We start from the raw sequence: 16,351 nt of genomic DNA, 5'->3' as shown, positions 1-16,351 counted from the left end.
TAGACTGGATTCTTAGCTTTTGTAATCTGCGTTCCTGTTCTCAGTTTTGGATTTGTAAGATCTGGGGATGGAAGATAATTTCTGGCAGCACTCAAGATGGCGGAAAACTTGGAGCTAAGGACCCCGGAAGCGGAAGCGGAAGTACGTATGCTGTCTACACGTGCGGCCCTGACCGTGGAGTAGTCGGCGCGGGTTGTCGGTGAGTGGAATTCAGGGACTGGGGCGATTGCTGTGGGAAGTGGGCCACGGAAGCGTAGTCAAGTGTGGGGTCAGAGATGTTCCCAACTTCTACTTTAATCATAGGTTTGCGTGACATTCCACCATGGGCAAGAAGGGCAAAGTTGGCAAGAGCCGACGGGACAAGTTCTATCACTTGGCTAAGGAAACCGGTGAGTGCGTGCTGGAGAAAACAGCCTTGTCCCGCTTCGCCGTCCCAAATACCGGGATCCGTGCGCGCAGGAGGGATGGTGGGTTGTGAGGGCGGTGGAGCCCTGCTAGAAAAGCACTCCGCGAACACTGACCTGGGTACGCCCCCCTCCCCCTCCGCTGCCCAGGTTACCGTTCCCGCTCTGCTTTCAAGCTGATCCAACTGAATCGCCGCTTTCAGTTCCTGCAGAAAGCCCGAGCCTTGCTGGACTTGTGTGCTGCGCCGGGAGGATGGTAACAGTTGGCGTGGATGGTGGCTTCTGATGCATCACGCCCTGTCTCTGCATAGCTTAGAGTTGGCGCTGGGGAGATTGATTCAGGATCTCCTCCTCAACCCCCTTACAGTTACTCACCCTCAAACTACTACTGCTGACCACAGGGTTTTCCCCTACATGTTAGAGGCGGGTTGCCTTCTTGATTGTGGAGAAGAGGTTTGGGTTGTGTACAGAAAGCATATTCTGACCAGAGTTTGACACCTAACAGGTTTTGAGAGAGAATGTTGCCAATGGAGAGAGGCAGTCCTAGGTATTTAAATTTTATTTTCTTTCATAGGTTGCAGGTGGCTGCCAAGTTTATGCCTGTATCCAGTCTTATTGTGGGTGAGTGCCTTTTCTGGGTACATAGATGTGTATGTGTGTATATGTATGTGTATATTACTTTGTTGTGCTTTTCTGCCCTTGTTTGAGGCAGCCCTTTAAAGTACTATGATCTGATTTCTTCCAGGAGTGGACCTGGTTCCAATCAAGCCTCTCCCCAATGTGGTGACTCTCCAGGAAGACATTACAACAGAACACTGTAGGCAGGTAACTTGAACCTTTGCCTTTTTTTTTTTTTTTTTGCTGGTACTGGTGTTTGAACTTAGGGTCTCTGGCTTGCTAGGTCAGCTGAGGCTCTACTGCTTGAGCTGTGACTCAGCCTAGCTTTTAGCTGGTTGATTGGAAGTAAAATCTCAAGAGTAGCTTTGAACCATGATCCTGTAGATCTCAACCTCCAGTAGCTAGGATTACAGGTGTGAGCCACTGGCTTCTGCTAGTCACTTTTTAGGCGAACATCACACTCAAGTCCTCTAGGGGCTAACTTTTTCCTTTTACTCATGCTTTGAGAAAAGTGCCTACATAGTATCTCTATGACAAAGTCCACAGCAATCCTAGTGTCCACCTGAGCCTTACTTCAGTCAGGAGTGTGGAATTTAGGGGAGGGCAGCCATATTCAGTGCAGCTCTATTCAGTAAAGTCCTTTCCCATGGACTCGCCATTATGCCATATGGTTTCATTTTGTTTCCTGTTTTATCTCCAGTACATGATGTGGCCCTTGCTGGGCATTCACTAAGTGACAGATCTGGGACTCCATTCTTAGTAGCTCCTTCTCTTTCTCACTAGGCCCTGAGGAAGGAGTTGAAGACCTGGAAAGTTGATGTTGTGCTCAATGATGGGGCTCCCAATGTCGGTGCTAGTTGGGTCCATGATGCTTACTCACAAGGTACAGGGAATGTGGAATTTGGAAAGAATGGCCAGAGTGGAGGTGTCGGACCCTCAGGCTGCAGAGTTTCTCACTGATTATCCTTTATCCACAGCCCACTTGACTCTGATGGCTCTGCGTTTGGCTTGTGACTTTTTGGCCCGTGGTGGCTGCTTTATCACCAAGGTTTTCCGTTCCCGTGACTATCAGCCCCTGCTGTGGATCTTCCAGCAGCTGTTCCGCCGTGTCCAGGCCACCAAGCCCCAAGCCTCTCGCCATGAATCCGCAGAAATCTTTGTAGTCTGCCAGGGTAGGTATTACCTCCTTCTGTTTCTTGACTTAGGCTCCCAATTACCAAAGCACACTTGTAAATATATCTTGTCGTTTTAGGATTCCTGGCTCCTGACAAGGTTGATAGTAAATTCTTTGATCCTAAGTTTGCTTTCAAAGAGGTTGAAGTTCAGGCTAAGACTGTTACTGAGTTAGTAACTAAGAAGAAGCCAAAGGTGAGTTTGGAGGATGGACCACCCCACCTTGGGTACTGAAACTCTGGGAAAGCTGGGCCCAGTGGGTCCTTCAGATGCTCCAGCTCTCTTTATTTCCCTGTCTAAGGCTGAAGGATATGCTGAGGGTGATCTTACACTTTATCACCGAACCTCCGTCACTGATTTCCTGCGAGCTGCCAACCCTGTTGACTTTCTCTCCAAGGCCAGCGAAGTGAGTTCCCAGACTTAAGGGAGATAAAGGACTCCAGAAATCTCCTAAGAATGTCCCCTGACCCCTTTTCCTCTCACATAGATTTCAATAGATGATGATGAGTTGGCACAGCATCCAGCTACCACAGAGGACATACGGTCTTGCTGTCAGGACATTAAAGTGCTGGGGCGCAAGGAGCTCAGGTATGAAGTGGTACAGGGGTAGAGGCCAGGAACCTTGAACACAGGAAAGACCTTTGAAGACCATGGTGTTGAATCTCTGGGGAACCTCGATTCTTTAGTGCTAGGAGTTTGTGACTGAAATTTGAAGAGTGGGCTGAAAACCGGCGGGGCCAAGGGATAAAGACAGAGCTGGTAAGATCAGTAATGGTATTTCCTGGGTAGGTCCCTACTGAACTGGAGAACAAAGCTTCGTCGCTATGTGGCCAAGAAGCTGAAAGAGCAAGCAAAGGCCCTTGATATAAGGTAAGCAGGGTCATAAACCAGGGCAGGTGTGACTGGGTGTTACAGGAATGTCTGGGAAAATAACCAAACTCCTTGGATTATTTTGTCAGCCTCAGCTCAGGAGAGGAAGAAGAAGGTGATGAGGAGGAGTCTGCAGTTGAGAGAGGGCAGCCCTCTAAGGAGGAGGAAGAGGAGGAGCAGTTGAACCAGACCCTGGCAGAGATGAAGGCCCAGGAAGTGGCAGAACTAAAGAGGTGAGAGCTAAAGAGCAGCTTGGGGAGCCCCTAAATATATGAAGATGCGGGCGGCAAGAAAGGCAGAGAGGGAATAAACATGACTATCTCTGAAGATTCCCTCAACTATCCCTTCAGGAAGAAAAAGAAGCTGCTACGAGAGCAGAGGAAGCAGCGGGAGCGTGTGGAGCTGAAGATGGATCTGCCTGGGGTCTCCATTGCAGATGAAGGAGAAACTGGCATGTTCTCCCTTCGTACCATCCGGGGTCACCAGGTGAGGGGGGGGGGGGGGTACAGATTTACAAAACAAGATCAGTTCTGGTGTCCAGGGGTGGATATTGGGTTAATGCTCAAAGTGTTTGGTTGCTCTGTTTTGCCTATAAAAATGACTTAGTGGCTGGGAATATGGCCTAGTGGAAAAAGTGCTTGCCTTGTATACAGGAAGCCCTGGGTTCAATTCCCCAGCACCACATATATAGAAAAGGCCAGAAGTGGCACTGTGGTTTTAGTGGTAGAGTGCTAGCCTTGAGTAAAAAGAAGCTAAGGGACAGTGCTCAGGCCCTGAGTCCAGTCCCCAGGACTGGAAAAAAAAAAACAGTGACTGAAGTTAGGGATGAAGGGAGGCCCCGTATGTAAAGGTCAAAAAGGCTTAATACAATGAAATCAGGAGATTTGTAAAGTGTGGTACAGACTAACCAAGAGATAATATTAGCCAAGAGCTTGGCTTATAAAAAAAAAAAAAGTACCAGGGCACATGGGTTACCAGTGTAGGGATCTCAGTAGCGAGCACTGTTGAGTTCACTGGGACCAAGTTAGTACCTCCTAGTAGCTGGCTACTGACTGGGCTGGTGCTTCTCTTGAACAAAGGATGCTTTTCCTGATATTTTGCTTTTAAAAAAAAATAGCATAACAGCAAGGTGAACTCAAGGGCTCTTGTGTAGGAGTGTCACTTCCTGGTTATCTGTTACACAAGAAACACCAGAGCTGTGTAATTAACTCTCTTTGCCAGTTTCCTCATTTATATAATAGTAATAAAAGGGGGCTGGGATTGTGTCTTGGTGGTAGGTAGAGTGCTTGCCTGACATGCATGAAGCTTTGGGTTCCATTCCTCAATACCTTATAAACAGGAGAGCGAGAAGTGTCGCTGTGGCTCAAGTAGAGTGCTAGCCTTGAGCAAAGAGAAGCCAGGGACAGTGCTCTGAGTCCAAGGCCCAGGACTGGCAAAAAACAAACAAAAAAAAACTTGTGTATTAGGGTTTTCATGAGGATTTAAGATTGTTAGTTGCAATCTCTGGTATGTTGTGGTAAATACTCCTATTCTGAAGTTCTGGGAGTGAAAGGGCCAGTTCTCTTACCTGCAGTCGAATGGGCTCCTTTATTCAGTAGAATCACAATGTATAGCTGTTTTGTGACTAACATGGTGAGAAGCAATATTTCCTTTAAATCCACAATCTGTTTTGGTTGCACTTCAGCTATTAAAGGAAGTGACACAAGGGGACATGAGTGCTGCAGACACATTTCTGTCTGACCTGCCAAGGGATGACATCTATGTGTCGGATGCCGAGGACGACGATGACTCTTCTCTGGACAGTGACCTGGATCCAGAGGAGCTGGCAGGAGTAGGGAGACATCAGGGTGTCAAGGACAAAAAATGGTAAGGAGCATGGAAGACAGGAGACAGTGTGTTGCACCCTCAGCACCACTCCTGAGGCAATTAAACAGAGTGGTTACTGCCAGAGGTGGCAAAGGTAGGAAAGCCCTGAATCTCTCCCAACTTTCCTTTGGGTCTGCAGTGTGCGATTCACTCAAGAAGACAATGGTAAAGAGGAGGAGGAGGAGGAGAATCCACTGCTGGTACCATTGGAGGAAAAGGCAGTACTGCAGGAAGAACAAGCCAACCTGTGGTTCTCAAAGGTAAGAGGGGGCTGAGGCAAAGACTAATGGTCATGGGCATTCCTTGGAAGAAGGACAGCTGATTTCTCTCTATCATAGGACGGCTTCAGTGGTATTGAGGACGATGCTGATGAAGCCCTGGAGATCAGTCAGGCTCAGCTGCTGTACAAGAACCGTCAGAAGGGGCAGCAACAGCAGTCATCACCGCCACCATCACTATCAGCTTCCAGTTTGAAGACTAAGAAGAAATCTCCCCAGTGTCAAGATGAAGTTCCTAAGGAGACAGAACCTGCCACTGGCCCTGGAGGGGAAGACAGAGCTGAGAGTGCAGACAGTGACAGCAGTAGCAGTGAGGATGAAGACAGGTAAGTGGGCACATAGCTTCTGAAAGGAAAAGATAGAAAAGCAGTGGTTTCTGAACCATTACCCTAAGCTGGAAGTTTTGTTTTTTTAATTAAATTTTATTGATAAGATTATGTGCAGAGAGAGTATAGTTACATAATAAGGTCGTGAGTACATTTCTTGTCTTATTTGTTACACCCTCCTTCATTTTTCTTTCCCTTCCCCAGTTCAGATAAGCATATATACAATATCCAGTGTACCAGAATCATATACAGTGACCACAGGGGGTACGTCAAAGGAAATTCACCTAGTACATTAAACATTGACAACAGTAAAATCCTCCTGTTTCCATCTCTTGGAGTTCATTTTGCTTAGCCTCATTTAAGCTGGAAGTTTTCAGTGTTGGCTGGAAGTACCAGAGTGGCAGGATTTCTGCAAGTTCCATACTAGTTTTAAGTAGGAAACAGGGTTAGTAAGGTAGAGCATGGTCTGAAAGGTGAGAGGGCAGAATATTCATAGTCCTGCCTCCTTCCACAGTTGCAAACAGTCCCGTGGTAAGAAGCGTGGCCGTGGGCCACAGTCAGATGATGGTGGCTTTGAAGTAGTGCCTATTGAGGACCCAGGTGAGCTCTGTACACATTGTAATAAAAAAAGAGTGGAAACTCCAGTGTTTGTTGGGAATCAGACTTTTATCCTTTCCTACCTAGTGAAACATCGGATTTTGGACCCCGAAGGCCTTGCTCTAGGTGCTGTGATTGCCTCTTCCAAAAAGGCCAAGAGAGACCTCATAGATAATTCCTTCAATCGGTAAAGGGGCCCAAGTGTCATTAAGTGGGTGGTTTCTTCCTTAGGAAGCTTGGTAGCAATGGTTAGCGTATGAACTGGTGTCCTCTTCCCTCCACCCAGGTATGCATTTAATGAAGAAGAGGGAGAGCTTCCAGAATGGTTTGTGCAGGAAGAGAAGCAGCACCGGGTAAGGCAGTTGCCTGTTGATAAGAAGGAAGTGGAACATTATCGGAAACGCTGGCGGGAAATCAATGCACGCCCCATCAAGAAAGTGGCCGAGGCCAAGGCCAGGAAGAAACGGAGGGTAAGTGGGGGAGGCTTCCTGATGTTAAGCAAATGATGTTAAGCAGGGACAGGAGATGTCACCTGACTAATGTTCCCTCCCAGATGCTGAAGAAGCTGGAACAGACCAAGAAGAAGGCAGAAGCTGTGGTGAATACAGTGGACATCTCAGAACGAGAGAAGGTGGCCCAGCTGCGAAGGTAACGGGGACATCAGGTTACATGGGGTTAGCTTAAAGGAGCATTAGAAAGGACGGAGGCCTCTAACCTGTCTTCTTCCCTTTTAGTCTCTATAAGAAAGCTGGACTAGGCAAGGAGAAACGCCAGGTCACCTACGTTATAGCCAAAAAAGGCGTGGGCCGTAAGGTACGGCGGCCATCTGGAGTCAGAGGTCATTTCAAAGTGGTGGACTCCCGGATGAAGAAGGACCAGAGGGCACAGCAACGTAAAGAACAGAAGAGAAAACACAAGCGGAAATGAGCCAAGCAATCTGGGCCCCTGACAACAAGTAAAGACTGAGGGAAGATAGAGTTCACTGGTCTTAGTGGTGCCAGCCCTGCCCTTGGCTTACACCACACCAAAGCCAAGACAGAGCTCCTGGGTGCCCACCAGTCTACCATGGTCCTGAGTGGCAGAAGAATCATTTCCCACAAGAACACTGAGACATTGTATTGGCAGACCCCACATTTTTCCATGAAAAACTTGGGGGTGCTGGATAAGAGAATTAAATCTTTTAAACTGTAGCCTCTTGCTGGGCATGTGGTCCTTGAGTCTTCCTTAGCTAAATAAAACGAAGATAGAAGAAATGTCTTTACTGACAGTTTAATTAAGCAAACACTTCCCCACATTTAACACCATGTGCTACACTGTTCCAAATCATAATTTATGTACTACTATAAGGTAGAAATAACAAACAGTCCGCAGGTCCCAGTAGTAAAACATTTACTAGAGAGCAAGCAGGAAAGGAATGCACATCTTAAAAGAAACCTTCACAAAGTCACAAAATTCAAAGTTTGTATTTCTTTTCCTTTTATAAACAAGATAGAACAAAAATCATCAGAATCATTTCAGCAAAAGACTACCATTGGGGTAAGTTTAAAAAAAATACAATGAGATAGACACTTTAAAAGCGGTTGGTTTTCTCTTTTTTTTCATTTTAATGAATGATGCCTCAGACCTGGAGCAGTCCTGGAATTCTTTCCAGGATCATCTTTTCCCTTCCATCATAGTGGCTCTGGGACTCTGAAAGCCCGGTTTGGGAAGGTGGCCTCTTCCTACATGCCTCAGGGCTGGATACAAACCTGGCTGGGGAGCCTGAGCACCAGGTGTCTCCTTTCCCTGCAAACATCTGAAAGCACCAAATGGCTTCACAAATAGTCCTCAGTTGAATGGGTTGGGTTTGCAGAAGCCAACTCCTAGAAGGGGGACTGCCTGGCCAAACAACTAAGAAAAGGAATTGGATTTGTAGATGTTTACAAGGTGACTTTTTTAGTAAAAAATATAATAAGCTACTTATAAACCTAGAGTGAGTCTTGTGCCCTCTAAGGCTTTCTTCCAAAGTATTTTCCATTTAACTCTCATGACAACTCACCTAGAACCAGCAGAGGCTTCCCAGCTCTCATTGCCAGGACTAAATAAAGCAGCTTCCCAAGGAAACATCTGAACAGTAACTCAGATGAAGGCATAATGTCTCTATACTCCAATTCTCCATCAGGAGCAAGGGGTCCTTATACCTTGGACCCCAACCCAGCCCTGAGACACCTAATTACCAAAATCTTTCTAAAAATAAAATCAAAGACAACTGATTTCACCCTGTGGCACATACCCTCTAACTGTCCCATCGACTTTTCTTGCGTTTGGGTGGCTCTGGGACAGCGAAACCATCAGCTGTCTTATCTGTCTTACTGTCTATCTTGCTGTTGTCCATCTTGGGGTCCATCTTGCTTTCACGATTACAACCTTCTTTCCTGCTTTCTCCATTCCGGCCATCATTTGCTCCCCGGGCCTCACTGTGCCGGCCTGCATTTCCTCCATGCCTGTTCTCTCCATGCCGATGGCCGTCAGTGTGTCGGCTGCTGCTGCTTTCTGTGTAACGGTATCCATCTCCGTGGCGGCCACCATCTCCATGGCGGGGGCTTTCACCATGACGATTGCCACTCTCTCCATGGCTATGGCGGCCACCACCCCGGTTCTCTGCATACCTCTCTCTTTTCCCATTGCCACCCCCAATCCCTTCTCGGCTGTTATTCCCTGGAGCAGTGTTGTTGACTCCTTGGGCTCCGATGGTGGGGTAGGTCACTGGAGCGCTGCTAATGTTCCCAGTATTGCTAAAGCCTGGCATGCTTTTTGTGACACCACTGACAGGGCTGTCAGGACTGTTGGGACCCTGTTGTGCTGAATTAGTTGGAACAGAATTCAAGCTTCCTGCACTAGTCCATCCACTTGCCCCAGCAGCAGAGCTTCCAGCCTTCTGATTACTTAAGCTGGCTGCAACAAAGTGACTCTTGTATTGCGACTGAAAAAAAAGAGGCACAGGGAATGAGTATTAAAAAAAAAAACCTGAGTTCAAGAAAATTAGGTATACGTAAGCTTGATAATGGTAAAAGTATATAGAAACTCCTATGATCTCTTGGTACTGTTTTGACTAGTATCCTGACAGCCCCACAGTACAAGCCCTTTTGTGCAGTAAAGGAAAACTCCAGATGGTCGCAATGTTACACCTAATAGGCTAGAATAAAGCACCTCTGTGTATAAATGTTGAACTCATTTATGGTCTACTACTTGTTACTTAAAATAAAAAAACAACATTCTGAACACTCAAAATACTTTAAAAGTTTGACGGGCATTTAAATGGGCTGGGGACGTAGCAGTAGAGTGTTTGTCCAGCATGTACAAGGCTCTGGGTTTGATCCCAGGCTGAGTTTGACAGTAAAACCTAATCTAAACTTCAAAGGTTATCATTCAGCAGGGTGCTGGTGGCTCACAGCTGTAATCCTAGCTACTCAGGAGGCTGAGATCTGGAGGCTTGTGGCTCAAAGCCAGCCTGGGAAGGAAAATCTGAGACTCTTATTTCCAGTGAAACAGCAGGAAAAAACTAACACAAAAAAGCAAGTGGAGCTGTGGCTCAAAGTGGGAGAGCCATAAGCCTTGAGCAAAAGAGCTCAGGAGCAGTGTATAAGCCCCAAGTTCAAACCTCATGACAGACCAAAAAAAAAAAAAAGCTCTCATGCAGTTTGAAAATTAATCTTTCTCCAAGCAGATTTTACTAGCATATTAGTATGTCACACCACATATCACATTATTATTCTCAAATCTAAAAAGTAAATCCTAGCCAAGGTACCCAGGTGAATAAATACAGGAAACTGAAATGGATGTAATTAGAGGACATCCATACTGAGACAAACTAAGCTCAAATGACAATATATTGTTTTTTCATTCACGTGGAATCTACACCTAAAAGCGATACAGACCCAATTTAAGTATAAATATGGATAAACACAGAACATGAATCTAAGGAACTACTTAGAATGCGCTGAGGAAAGGAAAAAAAATAAAGGTGAATAATTTTAATACATTTTGAAAGAGGATTAATGCAGTTGAATAGACTGCAACTTATAAAAACTGTACATATTGAAATAGTTTGGGGAGAAGGAAAATGGAGAAAAGGAGATTAACTGAAACATTGTAAACATGTGGAAATGTAACCATGAAATTCCCCTCTGTATAATGAATATAAGCTAATATAAATACACAAACCTTGTATTCCTAAGAAAGGGTTTCTGAATTCCTGTATTAGTAAAAAAAAAAAAAAAAAAAAAAAATCTTGGAACCATCAGTATGGAGATGGATAAAATGTGTGCATTAAGACTCACCTAGTTAAAATGCCAACTAGCTAAGTAAAAGAGGGCGTATGGAAGAAAGATAGGCTCAGAGTTCATGTGAGGTCACAGAAGCAAACTGATCTCAACCAAAAAGAAGGTAACTACCATCAAGTTAAAATGCAACTACACTGCCGTAGGTGGGCAACACCTGTGTCAGGCTATGGCTGTGAATGATATATGTGATCAGCACAAGAGTTTCTCTAACTACATTTGTGTCTCAAGGCAAGCTACTATTAAGTTTATATATGAAATCTAATCAGTGAGAAAGCCCTAAGTCTAGCATGAACACTACAAGCTAAACATCAGCTCAGGAAGGCCCAAGGATACTGTTAACAGCTTTTTAAATGAAATGTCTATTTTCAAACCTGAAAAGCTGCTTTCATGGCTGTCAGCCGATCTCCCATGGCTCCTGTGGAGGGCTTATAAGCCTCATAATTGCTCATTACATTATTTCCACGGTCCTAAAAAAATAAACACATGCATGAGGATCGGAGGGTAGGTGAGAAAGCAACTGTACAGACGGGACCTCTGAAGCAAGAGCTGCAATGCAACTCGAGCTGGGCATTTTTTAGGAAGTTATTTATGCCTTGTGAGGAAAAATGCAGTAATGATGGGTCACTTTGAAATGTGAACACCTCAAAACCCATTAATTCTATTCTTGAGAGTTAAAGTTAATAAACAAATGCTGTCAAGAGTATGCTACTGTTGATTATGTATTATTTACATAAGCATCCAATTAAGTAAAAATTACATTAAAGATGAAAAGGAAATCAATATAGCACAATATATTGTAACTGCTTAGGCTTTGGATCAAGACCAATGAGGATCAGAGTGTCTGCTTCAGCTTTTAACAGTGTATGACTTTAAGCACTTCAATTTTATTATCTGCACTTATTTATACTGAGTTAAAGACTGGTTTACTTATGAGAAAAGTAAATAAATGGGAATTTATATTTAACCACCCAGCTATGAATTCCAATTGTTAAGACTTGAGTATTATACTGACAACTTTTATTAAATTAACTTAATATTATTTTAAGAGTTATTGAAATATTCTGAATCTACTGAAGGTGAGCTAAAAGAATATTAGTCACAGGGGAAGGGAGATAAAGGAGAGGGACGGAGAAGAAGCTGAACCTGAGAACCTGACCACTGCATGCATCCACTGAGATGTCACAATGAAATCTCTTTTGTACAACTGATGCTAATGAAAACTGTGAGAGACCCAGGTGCCAGTGCCTGGGTCCTGGAGACTCGGGAGGCTGTGATCTGACGGTCACAGTTCAAAGACAGCCTGGACAGGAAAAAAATCTGTGAGACTCTAATCTCCAATTAACTGAAAAATAAACAAAAAAGCCACAAGTGGAACTGTGGCTCAAGTGGCAGAGCAATAAACAACCTTGAGCAAAAGAGCTCAGGGACAGTACCCAGGCTCCAACTTCAAGCTCCAGTACTAACATAAAAAATAAAAAAAAAAGAAAGAAAGAAAAAGGAAAGAAGTGGGCGAAAAAAAATTTAGAGGAAAATTTAAATATGGGTTGGAAGGACTGCAGTTGCAAACCCAACTCACGCAAAAAGTGAGATTCCCATCAACAAACAAACCAGGAACGGTGGCCAAGTCTGTAATTCTAACTATGTGGGAGGTAGAGGTAGGAGGATGGATGGCATTCTGAGGCTGGATCAGGAAAAAAAGCTCTCTAGATCCTCTGAAAAATAAAGCAAAAAGGCTGGAAGAGTACTTGCCTATCAAGTGTGAGGCTCTAGAGCTAAAACCAAAGCACCCCCACCAAACTGCTGCTTTTAAATCCAGCATTCTGATTCACACTCACCGTATTCTCAGAGCCCAGGCCAGGCCGCTCCCTATAGCCCAAACCTCCTCCACCAATGTTCAGCTTTTTGCCTTTCCCTCCTTTGAATCGTGATTTCCGAAACCAGGCATTCTGCAATGAACACAATTCAAGGTAAAACTTGGGTAGGGAGAGGTCAGAGGAAAAGGACGAAGTCGCAGGAAACTAAGTGGGAGGAAAGAGCCTTTTGATTCATCTTTAGCTAATGCTTTTATGGCAAAGTAGGGATTGTTCAAAGGATTTATTTCTGGTAGTTTAAGCTATCAAATCTATCAGAAAGCTTAGATGCTTACCTATGGCTTCCATTACTGCTCATCTTCCATGACTTCCAAGTGAAGTGTCAGGTTAAGTTTCAAATGAACAAATCAGGGGCTGGGAATATGGCCTAGTGGTAAAGTGCTTGCCTCATATTCATGAAGCCCTGGGTTCGATTCCTCAGCACCACATATATAGAAAAAGCCAGAAGTGGCGCTGTAGATCAAGTGGTAGTATGCTATAGCCTTGAGCAACAAGAAGCCAGGGACAATGCTCAGGCCCTGAGTTCAAGCCCCAGACTGGCAAAAAAAAAAAAAAAAAAAAATCAAATAAACGTCACCCTGGTCACTTCTAACCTCATAGAGGAAGTGAACTTATTTAATCTCTTTTCAACTCACCTACACATACTATTGAAGCTAACCTTGGAGGTAAGCTTTACAGAACTGGTACGTTTTGACCAACCAATTGGGCAAAAAAAAAGCTAGGTGAAGTCAGGGGCTGGTGGCTCCCATATATATTCTTAACTAGTCAGGAAGCTGAGATCTGAGATCTGGGTTCAAAGCCAGCCCAGGTTTATCTCAAAAAAAACAAAGACAAAAACAAAACTGCTGGGGTTTGTTAGAATCAACTCCAGGGACAAACTCCCAGGAAGGATGGGAAGTCACAAAAACTAAAATTTTATTTAACCGAAACATCTTCATTAAATTTTACTTCTTCCAGAATACTACCCACAAGATTTATTCATATATTCTTGAGAAGGCAATCATGTATGTTTAGGATTTAGCTGACAATTATCCAATATTATCAAATTACTGAGAAGTAGGGAAGGTTTAGAATGATGCCAAACACAGTCAGCCTGAGGTACAAAAGGCGATGTACAGTATTTTCAGCTAAAATTTCTCGTTTAAAATTTTCACTTAGGTCTGAGAATGTGGCCTAGTGGCAGAGTGGAAGCCCTGGGTTTGATTCTTCAGTACCACATAAGCAAAATAATAACAAAATTATAAAAGTAAAATGTTCACTTAGCTATAGCTCTACCAATGAAAGGGGGAAAAAACACTGTCCTGCTCCTCTCTTTTGCAGTGCAGCCTTCTACACTTAAGATCAGAAATGAGGGGAGGCCTGACACTACAACCCTGCTACAGACAGGAGCCACACGGTTTGGTCTACAGCTCTAATACTTATTTCTTACTAGCAGGGCTTGTTCTGAATTCACTGTAACTTGGAGAATGCATGTATTAACAGGACACAAGGTGTGATTTGGCAGAGTGTCTACCTAACTCAATCTTGGACTGGGGCACACCTGGAGGAGGGCAATCAGTATAGTCATAGGTCTGAGATCTCAGTCTGTACACTTTAAGTACTATACCCCGGATGCCAGTGGCTCATGTCCGTAATCGTAGTTACTCAGGAGGCTGATATCTGAAGATGGCGGTTCAAAGCCAGCTCATGGAGAAAAGTCTGTGAGACTCTTGATCTCCAATTAACTACTCAGAAAAAAGATGGAAGTGACCCTGTGGGTTCAAGTGGTAGAGTGCTAGCCCTGAGCACAAAGAAGTTCAGGGACAACATCCAGGCCCTTACTTAGTTCAAGCCCCAGAAGTACTAAACAAGTTGGCAATGTGGCTCAGAGGTACAGTGTTCACTTAGCATCTTTGAGACCCTAGGTTCAATCCCCAATGCTAGGGAGGAGGAGAAAACAAAAAAAGAAGCATTATACAATTGTCTTCTTAAAGAAACCACATATTTTGGGGCTGGGGATATGGCCTAGTGGCAAGAGTGCTTGCCTTGTATACATGAGGCCCTGGGTTCGGTTCCCCAGCACCACATATACAGAAAATGGCCAGAAGTGGGGCTGTGGCTCAAGTGGCAGAGTGCTAGCCTTGAGCAAAAAGAAGCCAGGGACAGTGCTCAGGCCCTGAGTTCAAGGCCCAGGACTGGCCAAAAAAAAAAAAAAAAAGAAACCACACATTTTAAACCATCCCAAAGACAGCCCTTTTGGAGGGGAAGAGCAGTAAGGAAAAGAGTTTAATCTCTTGAGGTTCAAGAAATATGTATGAGGCTGGGAATGCGGCCTAGTGGTAAAGTGCTCGCCTCGTATCCATGAAGCCCTGGGTTTGATTCCTCAGCACCACATACCTAGAAAAAGCCAGAAGTGGCGCTGTGGCTCACGTGGTAGAGTGCTAGCTAGCCTTGAGCAAAAAGAAGCCAGGGACAGTGCTCAGGCCCTAAGTTCAAGCCCCAGGACTGGCAAAAAACAAAAACAACAACAACAAAAAATATGTATGAGTATACTTGTAAGTATACTTAACCCATAATATACTTACTACTTAATGTAGAAATTACAGGGACAGATTTTTAACTCAAAGGAGCAACTTTTCAACAAAGAACTTGAAAAATTGAAAAGAACATCCCATGACAAGAGGATAGTGCAGATATCCCATGATACGTCATAACCACCTTTCCTTCTGATTTTCTTGTCTGGTTTGTTATTTCCCTTCCTTGCAATTTAAAGTGTATGTTCAGTCCCTTACCTGCATTGCCAGATCCAGGAGCTCCTTAGAAACATGCTGATTGGCCCCTTCCAAGTTCCGGACGAGGTCACCAGCAAAATTGCTGTCCTTGGGGGTCAGTAAGGTATAGGCCACGCCCTTTTCACCTGCTCTTCCAGTACGGCCAATTCTGTGAGTATGGGTATCAATGTCTCGTGCCACATCATAATTAATGACAGTCTTAATTGAAGGAATGTCCAGACCACGGGCTAAAATATAAAGCAATCCAATTCTTTTATCATTCACCTACAGTCAAAAAAATCTAACTAAAAATGCTCATGCTCTAAGAACCCACATTTCCTTTACCTAGACAAAAGGCATGGGTTTGGTGAGCTTCCTTCCCTTCCATACAAGCACATAAGCTAGCCCTCTAGAAGAAATGGCAAAACACAGATTCCTGGTCCCACACTACCTAATATTAGGAACATCTATCATTTGCCATCAATAATCTGCCATACCACCTCATGGCTAGCAGAACTATTCACTCAGCTGGCTCTGAAGCTATAGGTCTTATCACAAGACATGCATTCTTTTTTTTTTTTTTTTTTTGGCCAGTCCTGGGGCTTCAACTCAGGGCTTGGGCACTGTCCCTGAACTTATTCTGCTCAAGGCTAGCACTCTACCACTTGTCACTTCCAGCTTTTTTCTGTTCATGTGGTACTGAAGAACCAAACCCAGGGCTTCATGGCATGCTAGGCAAGCACTCTGCCATGAAGCCACATTCCCAACCCAAGACATGCATTTTTATACACAGAGATTAAGGTTACTATGAAATTCATATACTACCTGCAACATCTGTGGCCACCAGGACTGGGATGTCTTTTTTCTTAAAATCAGAAATGACCTTGTTTCTCTCACTCTGATCCATGTCTCCATGGAGCAGTCCAAGATTATGACCCTCCTGCTTAAGGTTATTGGCTAGCTCTTCAGCATTGGCTTTTTTTGTGACGAACAGGAGAACACTCCCAGAAGAAGTAAACTCCACCAGACGCCGGGTAAGCCAGTTCCATTTACTAGGCCCAGAATGGAGTATCTCCACAATCTGTGTCACATCTTCATTTGCCTAGAAAAAAATAATAAAACGGGTGATTGTGATACTAGTGCCAAAGAACATGTGAAGGACCAGGCCTTGTTTTCTACCTGTATGTGAAAGAACTTCCAACAATCCCTGATCCCTCTGGGCCTTCCTCCAATATGACAAGTACAGCTCAGAACTTATCCCTCCTCTCAAATCACC

The 16,351-nt window shown here is 44.4% G+C and overlaps 2 protein-coding genes across 6 annotated transcripts in view; one reads left to right on the top strand and one right to left on the bottom strand.

Moving 5' to 3' along the window:
• The first annotated feature begins 34 nt into the window (after nt 1-34).
• Ftsj3 (FtsJ RNA 2'-O-methyltransferase 3) lies at nt 35-7,322 on the top strand. Its single transcript, XM_048364978.1, has 21 exons — nt 35-199; nt 304-389; nt 555-660; nt 979-1,025; nt 1,150-1,229; nt 1,806-1,905; nt 2,000-2,194; nt 2,275-2,390; nt 2,497-2,601; nt 2,683-2,783; nt 2,985-3,065; nt 3,155-3,298; nt 3,416-3,551; nt 4,750-4,931; nt 5,071-5,191; nt 5,270-5,535; nt 6,050-6,135; nt 6,220-6,319; nt 6,419-6,602; nt 6,686-6,780; nt 6,867-7,322. The coding sequence occupies exons 2-21, from the start codon at nt 323-325 to the stop codon at nt 7,057-7,059; spliced, it is 2,505 nt and encodes an 834-aa protein (XP_048220935.1). The 5' UTR covers nt 35-199; nt 304-322; the 3' UTR covers nt 7,060-7,322.
• A 63-nt stretch (nt 7,323-7,385) lies between these two features.
• The window catches only part of Ddx42 (DEAD-box helicase 42), a 35,921-nt gene continuing 26,955 nt past the window's right edge, over nt 7,386-16,351 (bottom strand). For all 5 annotated transcript variants that reach the window (XM_048364973.1, XM_048364972.1, XM_048364974.1 and 2 more), the window contains 5 exons: nt 15,901-16,177; nt 15,097-15,323; nt 12,290-12,400; nt 10,826-10,921; nt 7,386-9,094 (listed from right to left, as the gene is read on the bottom strand). In XM_048364973.1, coding sequence (XP_048220930.1) covers nt 8,408-9,094; nt 10,826-10,921; nt 12,290-12,400; nt 15,097-15,323; nt 15,901-16,177 — 1,398 coding nt within the window. In that variant the 3' untranslated portion in view covers nt 7,386-8,407. The remainder of the gene's footprint in view (nt 9,095-10,825; nt 10,922-12,289; nt 12,401-15,096; nt 15,324-15,900; nt 16,178-16,351) is intronic.

This window comes from Perognathus longimembris, chromosome 17 (genome assembly GCF_023159225.1).
Source record: "Perognathus longimembris pacificus isolate PPM17 chromosome 17, ASM2315922v1, whole genome shotgun sequence".
Taxonomy (NCBI): Eukaryota; Metazoa; Chordata; class Mammalia; order Rodentia; family Heteromyidae; genus Perognathus; species Perognathus longimembris.
This window is presented reverse-complemented; position numbering and strand designations above follow the sequence as displayed.